Source organism: Urocitellus parryii, chromosome X (assembly GCF_045843805.1).
Source record: "Urocitellus parryii isolate mUroPar1 chromosome X, mUroPar1.hap1, whole genome shotgun sequence".
Classification (NCBI taxonomy): Eukaryota; Metazoa; Chordata; class Mammalia; order Rodentia; family Sciuridae; genus Urocitellus; species Urocitellus parryii.
The window spans coordinates 24,645,003-24,662,810 of NC_135547.1; the positions used below are offsets into that span (position 1 = coordinate 24,645,003).

The 17,808-nt window shown below is 36.3% G+C and overlaps 1 protein-coding gene across 1 annotated transcript; it reads right to left on the bottom strand.

The window, feature by feature from the left end:
- Positions 1 to 10,063: 10,063 nt before the first annotated feature.
- Prr32 (proline rich 32) lies at positions 10,064 to 11,941 on the bottom strand. Its single transcript, XM_026409308.2, has 2 exons — positions 11,869 to 11,941; positions 10,064 to 10,937 (listed from the first exon to the last, which is right to left on the bottom strand). The coding sequence occupies exons 1-2, from the start codon at positions 11,886 to 11,888 to the stop codon at positions 10,070 to 10,072; spliced, it is 888 nt and encodes a 295-aa protein (XP_026265093.1). The 5' UTR covers positions 11,889 to 11,941; the 3' UTR covers positions 10,064 to 10,069.
- Positions 11,942 to 17,808: the final 5,867 nt, after the last annotated feature.

A 17,808-nucleotide genomic window follows, 5' to 3' on the forward strand; every position in this document is an offset into this window, starting at 1 on the left:
AAAAGATAAAATGTTAAAATGATCAATGTACTTCACTGGGGGGAGATGAAAGTTAAGATTATAAAAAAAATTATATGTCTTATGTTTTGAAAATTTGAAGATAAAATGTTTTTATTTGAGTGTAATTCATTGTATACTCATCTCACTAATGAAGTTAACCTTGACGATGATGTGTTTGCTCCTCAGGGCCAATTTAGGGGATTAATGAAACCTAAACCCAAAAGTGCTTCCCGTTTCACATAGGAAATATGAGATAGGATGCTATCTCAGGAGAGATGATATTTATAGGAAGGAATGAAGTAGCAGAGATAGATACATTTTTAGGAAGGCTGGGTAATGTTTCTCTTATCACCTCATCTTCAGTCCCTCAAATTTGTGGCTCCTATACATAGCCTTTTCTGTCATGAAACACTTAATCCATGTCTGTTTTTTCAAACTGCCCCACTCTATCTTTCCTGGATTATATTCTCACATATCAAAATTTATTATTTTTCTCACAGTACTTCCAATTTGCAGCTGCTTCCTGTTCTGAAGCATTTCATCTCTTCTCAACTGACAGTGTCCCTGCCTCTTTCTATTTTTAATCTTCTGTCTTTCTCCATCTGTTTTTCTCTTTTGCGCATGCACAAATACCATCCATCAACCCCCATATTCCTGATGTTGCCTTGCCTCTGAGTTATAGCCTTTAAATTCAGAATGTTGGATGAAATCAGTTATATAGGTATATTTCCCAGCATATTATATGATTGAATTATATGTACAAAGTCCTTTATGGTGGGATGAATGAATATGTTGCCTCTATGTTGTTTTACTTGGGGAAGATATTTGGGATTTGAGAAATAGTCAGTTTACCTCCATAGAATATTAAGCAATAGTGAATTCATTTTTATGAAAATAAGTTCTTCAGTGAGTTTCTTTGAGACATGGAGATACTGAGAAAGATTTCCTGAGCATCAGTTGAGTCCACAAAGCCAGGAGAAAAAGTATATGTATCTAATCAACGTTTAGCAATACTAGCACCCTCTCAAGTATTTAAGAAAAAAATGAATTAGAGCTTGGTGCAGTGGCACACGTCTGTAATCCCATCAAATCAGAAGGAATAGGCAGGAGCATCACAAGTTTGAGGCTAGCCTCAGCAATTTAGTGGGGTCTTAAGCAATTTAACAAGAACCTGTCTCAAACAATAATAATAATAATAAATAAAAAGGGCTGGGGCTATAACTCAGTGTAAAGATGCCCTTGGTATCCCCAGTAACATTAAAAAGTTTAAATGAGGGTCTGGGGCTCTGGCTCAGTGGTAGTGCACATGCCTGGTTTGTGTGAGGCACTGGGTTCGATTCTCAGCACCACGTATTAAAAAAATAAAGATCAGCAACTAAAAATATTTTTTAAAAAAAGTTTAAATGAAACAATGATGTACAAGAGAAAAACATAGAAGAAACACTTGAGAATTTTGGAGTTGGCAAGAACTTTTTGGAGAAGGCTCTAAAAGCATGAAGAATAAACATAAAAATAGACAAGTAGGGTTATATAAACTAACTAGTTTTTTCCACAGCAAAGAAAAATTCAAGAACAACAACCTACAGAGTAAGAGAAAATATATACAAAATATAAATCTGACACAGGAATAATATTCTGAATATATAAGCAACTCCAAAAACTCAATATCAAAACCAAAAACAAACCAATTAAAAATGGGTAGTAGATCTAAATAGACATTTCTCAAAAGAGGATATATAGCCAGGCACTGTGTCACATATCTATAATCTCAGCAGCTTGGGAGGCTGAGGCAGGAGAATCAGAAGTTCAAAGCAGCCTCAGCAACTTGGTGAGTCTCTAAGCAACTTAGTGAGAATATGTCTCAAAATAAAACATAAAAAAGGGGGCTGTGAATGTGGTTCAGTGATTAAGCACCCCTGGATTTAATCCCTGCCACCACCACCCCCCCAAAAAAGGAAATACAACTGACCAATAGATATATGAAAAAAAAAATGTTGAGCCTCACTAATCATCAGGGAAATGCAAATAAAACCATACTGAGATATCACCTCACCTCAGTAGGAAGCATAACTATTATCAAAAAGTCTCAAGAAAACAAAAACAAGTGCTAGAAAGTATATAAAGAAAAGGGAATCCTTACACACTGTTGGTGGAAATATAAATTAGTACATCCATTATAGAAAACAGTATGAAGGTTTTTCAAGAAATTAAAAAATTAGAACTAGTATATAATCTAGCAATCCCTCTACTGGCTATAGCACATTGAGAAGACATCTGTACTCCTGTTTTCATTGCAATAATAATCACAAGAGGTAAAAAAAAGAAGAAATGGAAACAGCTTGAATATCTCTTAGCTAATAAGTGAATAAAGAAAATTTGAGGGCTAGGGATGTGGCTCAAGTGGTGGCATGCTCGCCTGGCATGCATGCGACCTCGGTTCGATCCTCAGCACCACATAAAAACAAAGATGTTGTGTCCGCCTAAAACTAAAAAATAAATATTAAAATTCTCTCTCTCTCTCTCTCTCTCTCTCTCTCTCTCTCTCTCTCTCTAAAAAAAAGAAAATTTGATACCTGTAACAATGAAATACCATTCTGCCATACAAAGAAGAAAATCTTGTCTTTGTGATAACATGGACAGAAACGGAGATCATTATGGCATGATTAAGCCAGGCAATGAAAGAAAAATATAGCATGATTGTATTTATATGTGAAATGTAAACAAGTTGATCTCATAGAAGTTAAAAGTGGAAAAATGGTCTCCTTCCCTCTTCCATGCAATTCCCATTCTCCCTCCCTTTCCCTCCCACCTCTTTCCTATCTAGAGGTAATTTTCTTCTCAAGCTCTTCCTCCCTACCCCATCTTGAGTAACTTCCCTTATAAACATTCGGCATTTGTTTTTTAGGGATTGGCTAACTTCACTTAGCATAATCTGCTCTAATGCCATCCATTTCCCTGCAAATGTCATGATCTTGCTATGTTTTAGTGCTGATATTCCATTGTGTATAAATGCCACATTTTTTTATCCATTCATCCATTGAAGGGCATCTAGGTTGGCTCCATAGTCTAGCTATTGTGAATTGTGCTACAGAATACAGATATGATGATGTGAGGGGGGGGAAAAAAGAAGTGGGTCACATTGGATTGGGTAGAGAGAAGTGATGGGAGGGGAGGGGAAGGGAAGGGGGGATAGGAAGGACAGCAGAATAAAATAGACATTATTATTGCTGTGGGTATATACATGACTGCATAACCAATGTGATTCTGCAACCTGTACACTCAGAAAAATGAGAAATTATACCCCATCTGATTCAAATGTATGATATGTCAAGATCATGGTACTGTCATGTGAAACTAATTAAAACAAATAAAAAAAGAAAAAAAAGTGGAAAGATGGCTACTAGAGGCTGGGGAGTGTAGAATGGGTGAAAGAATGAGGGAAGGTTGATCTATGTGTACTGAGGGACAAAAAGGAAAAGAAGTTTTGGTGTATTATTGTACAATTGGGTGACTATAGATAACAATTATGTACTTTAAGTCTCAAAAGAGCTGCAAGGAAGGATTTTGAATGTATTCCATAAATAAATGATAGATGAAGTAGGTTTGTTTTAACATATTTAAATATTGTACAATGTATACAAGTACTAAAACATCACATGGCATCTCATTTACATACATAATATTATGCTTTTATATATCAGATGAATCAATAAAAATGATTATATGCTAAATTATAATTTATCTGACATCTCAAATCTAGACTTGATTTGATAAAAGCTGTATATTAGGGTTGTTACAAGGAGAAAAAAATATATCACCACAGAAGATATATAGGTTCTTTAATTTAGTCTTATCAATTTCTCTTTCTGTGGGACTCTTACTCAATCTGGCTCATTATAAAGAAGACACATAAAATGTTATGAGAGCTACGGGATTAGCCTATGACATAGTATAGTTTTTTGGTTTTTTGTTTGTTTTTTTTTTTACCTATTTAAGATGTCTTTTGTTTTGGGCTTTAGCCCATTGATCTGAAATAGGATCATTCTACATAGACTTGTAAGTAGAGTTTAAGAATCAACAACTCCTAGTAACAATTGATATTGCAAAAACATTGTTATAGCACAATTCTATATGTAAGATATAAAATTGTATCTTTCCCCTCCTTTATATATGTGTTACATAATTAATTTAATAACTGCCAAATGCCAGGTGCCAATGTCTCGGCTTGGCACAGAATCACGAGCCACCACACAGCTTTGTAGGTTCAAACAGCAATTCTTTATTCCGGATCTCACACCAGCCTCCACACGCGTTCAGGGGCAATTCCCAATATGTCCGTTCCCAAATCCTACTCCACAAGGCTTTTTCCAAATCCCGTTTTAATCTCACGAGAACTCAACGGGAACAAGCAGCAGGAACACCCTAATCCCAGCAGCCATAATCTTCAACCTCAACTTCCCTAAAACCCATATTCTTAAACCGGGAAACACCTTAAACCGGGAACACCCTAAACCCAAGGACCGGGATACTTCCTCAAACCTGCAGGATACTTCCTCAAACCTGGATCCACCCTCGATCACCTTGAGCAGGGTCATCTTACTAAAGCACACAAGCAAGGTCCCGGCAAATTTCCAAGGCAAGTACACTGGCAAGGATTACGATACGTCAATACCTACTTGGTAATTAACAGCCACACAATAAATCTCTTGTTCTCTGGTAGATAAAAGTAGTACTATGATCACAACCCTAATATCCATTTCATATTTTTGTTGTAAGTGCATCAGAAGAACAAGGTGTGCTTTTAATGTCATTCTAGTTTATGAAAGAAAATAATCTTTGAACACTTATATTTTCAGTTTTTCGCTTTCTGATTGAATGCATATATCTCTTTTCTGCCCAAGATACAGAAGTTGTAAACAATGGAAATAGAAATGGCCAATGAATTATACCTGAGAACAACAACAAAAAAGTCTAAGTTGTACCATTTATTATTATTTTCTATAGAATATACAGGATGTTGAAATTTGACATCCTAGTCTTATGACAAAGAATATAATGAGAACAATAAATAAAAAACAGTATGACATAAATTTTCTTGTGATGATGATTATAACTTAGAACAGGACATACTTAAGACATACACATTATTATCAGAAGAAACAGATACTTTGTTGGTGTTTATCTTTCCTTTTTGCATAAAGGAGCTATTTAAACCACAGAGAATAAAAATAAACCATATATATTCAGAAGGTTTGAATAAATGAGCACTTTCTAAAATAGATGTCCTGGTATAGGATTAATATTGGTTCGAGTTGCACTAGAATAATTTAAAAATAGTAATTTTAAGGTGAATCATTTGCTTAAAGTAGGTGAATTCTTGTCATTGAGGACACTGGTGTGTGTGTGATAGCAAAGTAATACAGTTTTACATATAGAAACCATGAATGAAAAAAAAAATTGCATTTCACATTAGACCACAGGAACCTAAGCTTATTTAATACTTGACTTCATTGAAACCTGTTACATAGTCGTGAAGATCTAAATAAACTAAAGAAAACAATATATATACCCTCTAACAGAGTTAAAAATAAAACTTCAATGACTCAATTTACTAATAGATATCTTTTTTGTTTACTATAGGTGTTCACTGTTTAGCAATGACATAGAAAATAATTAACATATACAGGGTGTTAGGAAGGAAAACAGAAGGTTGAAAAGGAGATTGTGTTTGTGGCACTTTCTTTTATAGTGAATTTGTCATGGATTGCTGTAATTGTAAGTGGTCTTCTTGAGAGTTTATCTGAGCTACTTCCTTTAAGAAGGAAAGGATTGTGTCCTCCTGTCACCATACCTTTTGGCAAGTCTTTGGAGATGCAGCACTGCCATTGACACAACATTTTGATTTCTTGTCAAAATATCTTTTAACATCTGGCTCAAAAGATAGTTTTGATGACTATAAGCATGCCCAACTCCTCTGTTCATTAAGGCTGAAAATTCAATAAGTATTTGGTACACTGGGACTAAGCTACCTCATAGTGAGCAGATGTCAAATGTTTTTCTGAATACTCCTTCTCAACTCACCACAGTGAATTGATGGAATCCTGCCAGCTTCAGGATATACACAGAGTGAGAGAAACTCTATCAAGCTCTATTCAGATATTCCTGCTAAGTCTTACACCACCACCTGTGCATTTAGAATGACCAATTATGACACAAATGGAAAAAAAACTTTAGAAATCCATGTATCCTTCTTTTCATACTAGCAAAGAACCCGTTATAGGCACTAAATATCCATTAATGATTTTCTTAATAAGGTAGGTGTCTTTTGGATATGCATCTTTTGTCAGATTCTAGCTATTACATTGCCTACACCATCAACACTAGACACAAAAAATGTTCATTTAAGAACCATCTTCTGGAGGTTGGGGTTGTGGCTCAGTGGTAGAGCACTCGCCTAGGATGTGTGAGGCACTGGGTTTAATTCTCAGCACCACATGTAAATAAATAAATAAAAGGGTTGTGTTCACCTACAACTTAAAAAAAAACAATGTTTTTTAAAAAAGAATCTTCTTCTGGAGATATTTCCGATTTGCTGGATATTCATTACAGTTGTGGTATGTTTCAGGCACATTTATATTCTGAATTAAATTATACAGTAGTCAAAAGAGGCAACTTTCCATCCTTCATGTTGTGCCTATATTTTTTTCACTTGAATGTTACCATTTGGGTCTTTTAATAATCTCTCAGATCCGTCATTGTAATGGCATGCTGTAGCAAATTATGAGTATTACAAACAGCAGTAGCTGAGAAAGTAATTCCACATCAGCAAAATATTTTAGTTTGCAATTAAATGTTTTCAGCATAAAATAATAGACGTTTGTTCACAAAATTGTTGAAAGGATCTATCTAACATTTCCCACTTTGTCCCTAGGCTGTAATTAAGCTGACCCTATATATTCTATTAACTTGGTAAAAGTGGAAATTTGAGATTTCAAACACTATTTCATATTGAAATAATGGTCTAATACTTCCCATTGTTCTAATTTGGATATAAAGTGTTCCCTGAGAAGCTCATGTTAGGAATGCAGGAATGTTCAGAGGTGAAAGGATTCGATTATGAGAGATGTAATCTGATCAGTGAATTAATCCATGTGATAGATTAATAATTTGAATGAACTAACTGGATGAAAACTATAAGCAGGAGGGGTATGGCTGGGGGTGGGTCCCTGGGGGCATGCCCTTCTAGATTGTGCCTTGTCCTCCTGTTGCCTCTCTCTCTGTGTGCATTCTGGTTACAATAGGGTGAGCAACTTTCCTCCACCATGTCCTTCCACCATGATGTTCTGCCTCACTTAGATCCAAGAGATACGGAGTTGGCCATCCATGGGTTGAATCTCTGGCACTGAGCCCCAAATAAATTTGTCCTCCCTAAACTTGTTCTTTTCAGGTATTTTGATCACAGCCATGTGAACCTGACTAATAATGGAATTGGTACTTAGAAGTGGGGTCATTGCTGGGACAAATTTGTCCATGTTGTTCAAACACCTTTGGAACTAGTTTACAGGATTTTTGGAAATGTTTTGAAACACAGCATGGAGAAGCCTTAGAATGTTTTGAGAAGAACTTAATGGGTTTTCCTGGTGTTTGTTCAGAAGGCCAGAATGAAAATAAAGTTGAGGACAATAAAGTTTGTGCTCATGAAGTATCAGAGGGGAAAGGAGGAATCCACTGGGAATTGAAGTAGAGGTCACACATGTTACATTACAGCAAATAATTTGTCTACATGTTGTCCATGTCCTGAGACTTTATTAAGGGGTGAATTTTAAAGTGATGGACTAGTTAATCTGGCAGTGAAAATTTCAAGGCATTCAGATGGTGCGTTTAGGCAGTGGGATGAGCATCTCATAATAAGCCTTTTAACCAGGCTTATTATGAGAATAAGGAGCAGAGAGCTTAGCAAAAACATATAAAAAGGTTGCAGTTTCACCAGAGAAGAACCACTGTAAAATCAGGGCCAGGGAATTTATGTTTACTGAGGTGATTACCCCCACTAAAGAGAAGCTAAATGTTTTTCACAGAAAAAAAATTTTTTTGCGTTCTTTGAATGCATCTCAGAAATCAGTATAACTATACTCATGGCAGGTTCGATGGTGTTAAAATGAAAATGTCACTTGAAAAGAGATCATGGTGATACCTTCCCCCCACAGGGGTACCTAGGAAGTTGTTTCCTTATGATTTGTTTCAATGTGTGACCAGATAGTCAATGGGCACTACCTGGTCCAAGGAGGTCCAGCTAACTGCTTAAGTTTGCAACAGACTTTGGCATGGCACTGGTGCTGGTTCTGCAGGAATGCAGAATTTGGAGTTAAGGCATCTGTGACCAGATAGTCAATGGGCACTACCTGGTCCAAGGAGGTCCAGCTAACTGTTTAAGTTTGCAACAGACTTTGGCATGGCACTGGTGCTGGTTCTGCAGGAATGCAGAATTTGGAGTTAAGGCATCGCAAAGACTCCCAACAAGATTTCTAAGGAAGGCCTGGGAGGCCAGCAAAGTGTGACATTATCAGAATCCCTATGGACAGCCTGGAAAGGGCAATGTATGAACGAGACCTCCAGGATTAAGAGATGACAGTAACTTAGAAAATATACCTGGGAAACCTGTAGGAAGGGAGCAGATCCAGACTGAGGGAGGCCACATTGGCTGTAAGCCCAAGCCCTTTGGAGATCACATCTCAAAATCACGTGCCGGAGATTCTGCACGTGGAGCTACAGGACTTGTTTGCCAAGCTGGGATTTGGTCTTGTTTTGGTCCCATCCCTACTTTATATCTCTGTTTGCCTCACTTTTTGTGATGCAAATGATTACTCTATGTCTCTGTATATTGGATACTTGTAATTTGCTTTGATTTTTACAGGGGCTTACAGCTAAGATTTTGCTTTGAGTCTCAGAGGAAACACTGAACTTGAATTTTTGGGCAGTGTTGGAACTGGGGAGACCAAGGTGATTCTTGGAGATGGACTAAATGTATCTTTTCATTATGAAGTGGGCATGAGTTTTAGGGGGCCATGGGTGGAATGTTATAGTTTAGATATGTGATAGACAATGCAGAAATGTTCAGTGATGAAATATTTATATTTTAAGAGCTATAACCGCATCAGTGGATTAATTCATTTGATAATTTGAATAAATTACTGGGTTAAAATTATAGGCAAGTGGGGCATGGATGGAGGAAGTATGTCACTGAGGGTGTGCCCTTCAGGATTCTTTTGTTCCTGACTCCTTGCTCTCTCTCTCTCTCCCTAACTCCTTCCAGACTACCATGAACTGAGCAGCTTCAGTTCACCACATCCTTCCACCATGATGTTTTCTCTCATCTCAGACTCACAGCAATAGAATCAGCCAACAAGAACTGAACCTCTGAAACCACGAGCCCAAAATAAACTTTTCCACTTATAAGTTGTTCCTGTCAGGAATTTTTATCACACCAATGAAAAACTAACACACTCATCTTTCCCTTTCTTTCTTAATCCTTGCTAGTTCAGCTTGCTTCTGCCTCTAACAGTAAAATGTTGGCTATGATACTCTGACCTTAGTCTCATCTTCTCTTATTATTTTGTACATTTTTCTTTATTATCTGGACCCTTAGCCTGCCTTTATGGATCTTAACTTAATGTATTCATCAAGCTTCAAATAATACTCCTAATCTTAGGTGTATAAGTATTCCCCACCCTAGACATGGGCTAACAAGGCCCAGGTGCTCTCTCCACAGCCACCCTGCAGCAACAGTTGTTAGTAAACAGTGACATGGATTCATCTAAGTCATTTAGAAAACACTGTTTCAATTGCTTTAAAAAATAGGAAAAAAAATCCAAGGTTGAGGCTCCCAGACAGACATTTTAAAAAATGTACAATGTTTTAAACTTTGAAATCTTTATTAAGCATCCAGTTTTGTAAGGCACACTAGTGTGAAACAGATTTTGGAGGGTAAAGATTTTCAAATATCAACATGTAATCAAGTGAATTAAAGCTATTTCCCAAAACTCTGACTTTCTTCTTTCCATTTTTATTATCACTTGAGCTCTTTGTTTAAAGATGCAGGAAAAGGCATTCTTCCAGAATGCAAATGAGCAAAATAAGGTGACAGCGGAGGACCAAATACTGGGGGAGGTGCAAAAGCAATAGGCTTAATGAAAAATGGATTGAAACTTGGAGGTGGGGCAGGTATGAAGCAATGAGCAGTAGAGCAAGGTAAACCTGGAACACTTGAAGACATAGGCATAGGCCCTGGGTGTCTTGGGCTCGCAGGTGGGAAAGAAACATGAGCCAACCTTCCATTATTGCAGGCCATTCTAGTATTACCCAATGGTACCTCCATCATTATCCCTGATCTAAGGGTGGGGACAAATGAAGGACCTCTTACTTGTGGTCCCCTAAGTGGAAAGAACCCTTGGCTCCGTGGCAAAGTTGGGACTGATTTTGCAGTATTGCCACCTCTCTCACTAGTCACACTGCTGACCCTTGTGCCCCCTACCATCAGTGCTGGAGAGCTGCCAGAGACTTTCTGGGATACATTAATAGAATCATGTCCCTTCAGCCTCCAGCTTGCCAACCCCTCAGAGCTATTTACTCCCTCTGTTGCTAGGGACTCTTCTACAACAGCAGGTGGTAACCCACAGGGTTGTCTGACAGCTCTTGAAAGATCAGGAATGCTGGATCCTGTTCTCTCATCAGGGCCCTTCAGCTGGTCTCCGGCCAGATCAGTCAGCATATTCAAGGGTGGTCGTAGTGGGATGCGAGGGCAGCCCCAGTTCTCAGCACCATCCTCATCATTCTTCTGCATGGAATTCAGACACTGGAGGGGGTCATCAGGACTCAGATCCTTGTTCCCATTTTTGTTGACAGCTACCACTGCAACAGAAGGGCCATACCCTCCAAAGCTTGCAAAAACAAAAATTAAAAGAAAAAAAAAAGAAAGTTAATCTAAGGAGCTGGGGTTATGGCTCATCGGTAAAGCAGTTGCCTAGCACATGTGAGGCACTGGGTTCAATCCTCAGAACCACATAAAAATAAATAAATAAATAAAGTTATTTTTTTTAAAAAGTTAATATAAATGCTCATGCAGTGACCATAGAATATCTGAAATATGCTATTGGCTCAACTGCTGGAATACACCAGTGAAAAAGGGAATACCCTATAAACTGCAATATATAGTGAGTCAAATACTTTTTTAGCCCATTGACCTTTTCCAAGGACACCCCTTTAGCACTGGGCTATATTATTGGCCTTTATGGATGCCTTGTGGGTATGCTCCAATCCTCCACTTCCTCAAGGCAGATAGATGACTCAGATTGCTTCTTAGCGAGCATATGACAGAAAATACCAGCTCTTTTGATTCTTTACAGGATCTATGACACAATATGAATGGCGTTCAGATTCTGGCAAGAATGCCCTAGAAAATCTTCTTAGGGAAAACACTTTTTATTTTCTCCACAGAAATCAAAGAAGCTTAGGTATGCCAACAAACATACCTTATGAAGCATCAAATAGTCATTACAATTTTGGTTAAATTATCCCTAATTTAACCCACACCACATCCTAGAGCAAGAATTTCCTCATGTTCAAGTTCCACTATTTAGATCAAGAATATGTTACTTCTGTTGCAAAATTACATTTAGAAAAATTTATAAAATCTCTACTCTTAAATTCAGTACTCTTAGTACCTAAATTTATATCCTTTAAGGCTTTTCCTGTGATCCCATCCCACCTCCCTTTCAACCCTCAAGTCCTTTCCCTAGTTACAACAGTAAACCAATTCAAATTGCCTTTTACATCCAAAATAAAAAGAGTTGTACTTTGTTTTGTACTTACACATTTTCAGTACAAGCCATGGAGAAATATGGTCAGTATTTACTCATGAGGCAATATAGAAAACCAGCTGAACACCCACACAGGCCAAGTGTGTCTGGAGAAAGAAACCGTCCTTCTGACTTAGAGAGGCTTGGCAACTCAAATGAAGCCAGGAACCAACTGCTTAGAAGACTTATAATTCTATTACTGGGGTAACCAGTTGCTAGGCAAGGGAGGGACAAAATGAGCAGGGAGGAGGGAGGGAATAAATCTGAGACAGTCCTTTAAAGCTAAATGTGGGACTGCTTTTTGCATAGTAGTAAATGGACAGGAAACACATTTTCAAGAGTTGAAAGATACCAACTCTCATATAGACCAGTTTAAAATACAAAGCATTTCAATAATTTACAAAAATCATGGTGGTATAATTTGTTAAAAGTTATTTCTGAGGATTTAGTTATAAAGGGTAATTATCAAGCCTCCTCAACAAATTTGGCAACACAATCTTCGAGCGGCATACTATGCCTAATCTTGTAATTTAAACTTCCAGTTTGGTTTATGTATAATATTAATGCAGTGGGGAATAGAGGTTCTGGAGGTCAAACTCTTTTGTAATATATGACGATAAAAATTTTTTTAAAAAACTATAAAAATCCCCTCTAAGAATTTTCTAACACTTATTTTTTGTTCAGTATATTTGCAGTCTTTCCTTCATCCTGTCTTCTAGTTTATCAGCTGTGGGTGTATCTGTATATGTGTCTGTGTGTACATAAATATGTGTATTTTCTGTATCATAGTTCTGGAAATGTCCTCCGGGGGGGAAAGAAGAACAAAAGGCATAACACATATCATAGATTTGTGTATATTGGCTCATATTTTGCCTTATAACTTTTTTACATAAGGTACATTCTGTTTGTTCAACCTAAATGTACTCCACCTTTTCCACTTGAAGCAAATATACTTCTCCAGCTTTTATTTTCCCCCATTGATCTACAGATTAATTGCTATGAAATTACAATGGCCATTCCCTCATCGAAGACTGCTAATGTTATTGTGGAACAAAGCCATAAACGTACCCCATTTCCTTAAATGTATCTAAGATCTGCGCTGTGCACATTTCTCTTGAAGACTATCTTTCTTTTTTCTTAATAACAATATATACCACTATAGTTCAACAGTGATGTACACTTCTTTTTCTTTTAAGGAAAAATAACAGACTGAAATACCATGTGTTTCAGTTCATAGGTATATGATGTTTGAGAGAGGGAAGTGGTGAGGATAATGCATAAGTATAAGGTACTAGTGCAAAGGAATGGTCACTGCTGTGAAGCAACACAACTCATGATGGAAATGACCTTTTGGGTCTCTAAGACCACATCTTCTTTCCAGGGTGCCTTGTCTCTCTATATACACTATTGAATGCTTTTATCTCATTGAAAGTTGAAAGTGGCATGTTTCCAACATGTTTCCCAGTGGAATCTGTTCACTTGCCTGGCATGGTTTGCTTTTAAGAAATCTCTTGATTCCCCGGATTTTGTTTCTATTCTTGCTTCAGTTTATTATGTTCCTGGCCTCACGTGAAAGCAAACTTATTATTAGGACTATTATTGCTTTAGAGTTTTAAAACCCTTTTAGAACTTGCCACATCAGAAGGAAAAATGCAATTCCAGTTAATGCTTGCTAATAGTTGGTAAGTCATATTTATATAAATAGATTATGTATGAGAGGTTGCATTGTTTTGCCTGAGTAATGACAATTAAGCCCCAGGAAACCATTTTATGCCTATCAAACAATTGAAATAATGAGTTTTTTTTTTTTTTTTTTTTACCTAGAAATGTCTCTGTAGAAATATGTCATCTTAATTGGGTTACATAAGGTGAAGCACAATATAGGGACCAAATGTTTGAGAATAGTAACAAAGCCCATGACACCCAATAAGTTTCTAAAGCCATAGTAGGTATTGGTAATTTATGGATATTATCTCATCTTATTATGTAACTTTTACTTTTGCATATTTATTGAATGCCTATTACATATATTGGCTAGTATGTTAAGTGTAAATCAAATCAAACAAAATATTTATATAATCCATAGTGACTTCAAGGACAATTAATTCTCTAAGGATACAAAGTGCCATCAGAAATATAACAAAATAATGTCATAAAAAGGAATAAACACAGACCATCAGTTGCATGGTATAAGCTAAGAAAACAACAGAAATTGAGAAGATGGAATTAAAATTGTGGGTTAAAATAGCTGCAACCCATTTCATGTGTTTAAAAAGTTACAATTGTGATTTCAAGGATGGATAGGATATACATGAACAGAGGAAGAGATAATATTATATGTCAAAAACAGATAGGAAGGGCTGGGGATGTGGCTCAAGTGGTAGCACGCTTGCCTGGCATGCATGCGGCCCAGGTTCGATCCTCAGCACCACAGACAAACAAAGATGTTGTGTCCGCCGAAAACTAAAAAAATAAATATTAAAAAATTCTTGCTCTTGCTCTCTCTCCTCTTTAAAAAAAAACAGATAGGAAGACAGGAAAGAAGGGAGATTTTTGGAATTTTGTATTTCAGATTTTTATTCCAAACTAGGGCACATATTTGTCACAAATAGAATTATAACAAGCCAGTAGATACCTCTAGAGATAGAGATCAACCAGTTAGTTAGTAAAGTTTTACCCATTAGGGAGTATTTGAAGGCACTAAAATTTTAAACTTAAAGATGAAACTAGAATCACTTCAAAACATACCTTTTGACAAAAGACTGTCAAGTTACTTCAATTAACCCTTGAGCTTTCAAAATAAAGTAATAAAGTTTATACCTTTTTCTTTTGTTTATTTGAATGGGGAGGGGAAAATGGGTAATGGAGGTTGAGTATTTGCCACAAAGTAGCACAGATGTAAAAGCAGCCAAGCTATAAAGGCCTTTTATTACCAGTGACCTGGCCTCTTATTTCATGTCAAAACAGCAGATATTACTCATCTCTTCAAAGATTTTGAGAGCTATATTGAAATATTAAGTGAGGGCCATACAAGGATATGTTTACTTTTCCACATCAATTATGAGGTCATTTAAAATGTGGCTGTTTTTGCCAGAGTCAGGTTATTATTTTTCCAAAGAAATTTTGTAGACGTTTAAGTACAGGCAAAATGTCATTTAAAATGTATTTTCTCTTTTACTCTGTAGAATAATTCAGGAGATAGAGCCATAAGGAAGTTTTTTGTTGTTGTTCTTGTTTTTGTTTGTTTGTTTCCATCAAGCTAATAAGCAGGCGATGAGGAGATTGTCATATTAATCTCTGGGGAGAGTGTTGTCAAAAAATCCTATCCATTAATTCACCCTTAAAACGTAGCCATGCCTTTAGAACACTTTCTAAGTTTAGAATATCTAAAAAGTAGTTCTATTAAAGTAGACCAGGTATTTTTAGGGGTCTGGATATCTAATTCAGTGTATTAAAGCATGGGATTCATGAAAACATGGCATTATCCCAGAATGGGCCAGGCCACATTATTCTGTTGTACAAATATAGGCAGTATTCCTGTCCTCTCTGCTGCCAGCTGTCCCACAAACTCTGTGTGGTAAATGATGAGGATGAACAGGTGAAAGTGTATCTATTTTTTCATCACCAGTACTGGCAAAAGCAGCTGGATATATTTGCATGAAGTTCAATAGACTATTATTGCTTTTATAAAGTGTTTGCTTCAAATTTAAATGCGTGTGTATACATTTATACATATATATGTTTTACATTGGATAACTTACAGCAATTACTGCAAAACAGGTTATTTCATCACACAAATTACAAGCTGTCAGATACCTTTCTTTCAAACTATATTCTAATTTTTCTTGCTCTCCTGAGAGTCAGAAATGGAAAATAAGTAGCAATGAGGTAATCCAGATGAGAAAAAAAGGAATATGGAAAAAGAAACAGATTTTTTTCTACTCACTGTAGAAAAAAACTCACACTTTTGATGCATACTCTATGTAGTGAGCTGTTTTGCCACTGTGACCAAGACTCAACAAGAGCAATTTAGATAAGGACAAGTTTATTTGAGGGTCATGGTTTCAGAAGTCTCAGTAAACAGACAGCTGGATCCTTTGCTTTGGGTCCAAGATAAGGCTGAACATCATGGCAGAAGGGCATCACAGAGGAAAGCAGCTCAGGACATGACAATCAGGAAGTAGAGAGAGTCTTGCTCACCAAGGATAAAATATAAACACCAAAGGCATGCAAGCCCCCAGGGATTCACCTGCTCCAGCCACACCCTACATGACAACAATTACCACCCAGTTAATCTCTGTCAGGAGATTAATTCACTGATTGGGTTAAGGCTCTCATAACCCAATAATTTTGCCTGTATATATTCTTCCATTGTCTCCCATATGAGTTTTGGGAATCACTTCATATCCAAACTATAATACTATCATTTAATAGTCATAGAAATCCATTAAGACAGTTTTTACTATTATGCCCATTTTATAGATGAAGAAAAAGAGAGTTGAAGAAATGAAGTAGTGGTTTTCCATGATCTTACTGCTAGTAAATGGCAGGCAATATTCAGAGACAGCCTATGGATAAGGGCCCATTTTCCTTCCATTTTCCCATGGGATCTCCTAATTATAATTCTAGGTCAATTACATAGGTGACTCAGATCAAAACTTGTGTAACAGAACCTAGTTTACTGTATTTAATTCATAGAATTGTTGTTGGAAGAAATTATCCAAGTTTTAATGCTTATATTCCAGGAAGCCTCTCTATACACGGATCTGGAAAGTAATTAAAGCATTAGGTATTAAGTTGTAATTCAGCAAGATGGTAATGACTGAAAACCCTACAGTGGAGCAACTGGCTTGGTGACAGAGAAGACTAGGCTTTATGGAAGCACCAAGTGAGAAGCACCAAGTGACTGTTCCTGAGGAAATAATAGTAATATAAGCTCAGTATTACTAATATTAAGATTAAATTCCCATTGGATTCTTGAGGTACAAATATACAGAATAGGACTGGGGTAGAACTGAGTTTATAGTCATGGTTAGATCATCTAGCTTCAGTAATAAGAGTAATTTGGAGAAAACAGGGTTGTGTATATGTGTGTGTGTTGTGGGGTGTGAATGTGAATACATGTTTCAGGTGAAATTGGACGAGGGTTTTAGTCATTTAAGCGAGGCATTAATGGGTACTGCTAAGTATCTTTCTGAATTAGAAAAAATATGATAATTAAAAATAAAATAAAAAGTAATGTTGGGCTGGAGTTTTAGCTCAGTGATAGATTGCTTGCCTAGCATGTGTGAGGCACTGGGTTTGATCCTCAGCACCACATAAAAATAAATAAGTTAAAAAAAAAGGTATTGTGTCCATCTACAACTAAAAGAAAATTTTATATAAGTAATGTGCTTTATGTTCATATGTGCTATATCTTATGAATAAAGGTGTAAGCACATCCTAAAGAGCAAAATGAAATTAATTTGAAAAGCTACAGTTTATAATTGCTCATCAGGACATACATTTATAATGGCATCATATACCTAGATATGGACATAAGTCATATCAAAATTAATTGCTAGTCCAAGGAATTGAAGGTATACTTATTTCTTGAGCACTTAGTTTGAAAAGCAAAGACTATTTGGGATAATTTTATCTTGCTTATAATGAAGACACTAGAAATTCATGTAGAAAATACTTTATCAATTTATTAAAAATGAATCATATAGTCAAATTGTGAAGAGCTTTGGCTTTGAAATCAGAGTAATACAGATCTGAATTCAAATTTCAGTTTTGCCAATTACCAACTCTGTAACTTTGGTTGGGTTTCTGAACTTCTCTGAAACTTATTTCCCCCATCTATAAAGCAGTATTAAAGAAAGAATGATTTTAAGTCATTTTTAATTAATGATTTTCATGTAGTATGTGATAAAAATACAATAATTTTCCTAGTATATTTTGGTGTCAATTT

Bases quoted from the DNA above. Each gene is read 5' to 3' on its own strand.
- Prr32 (XM_026409308.2), bottom strand. From the start codon at position 11,888: ATGGCTTGTACTGAAAATGT. The intron at 10,938-11,868 runs GTAAGTACAAAA...TGTTTTTGCAAG, and splicing joins ATGGCTTGTACTGAAAATGT to CTTTGGAGGGTATGGCCCTT.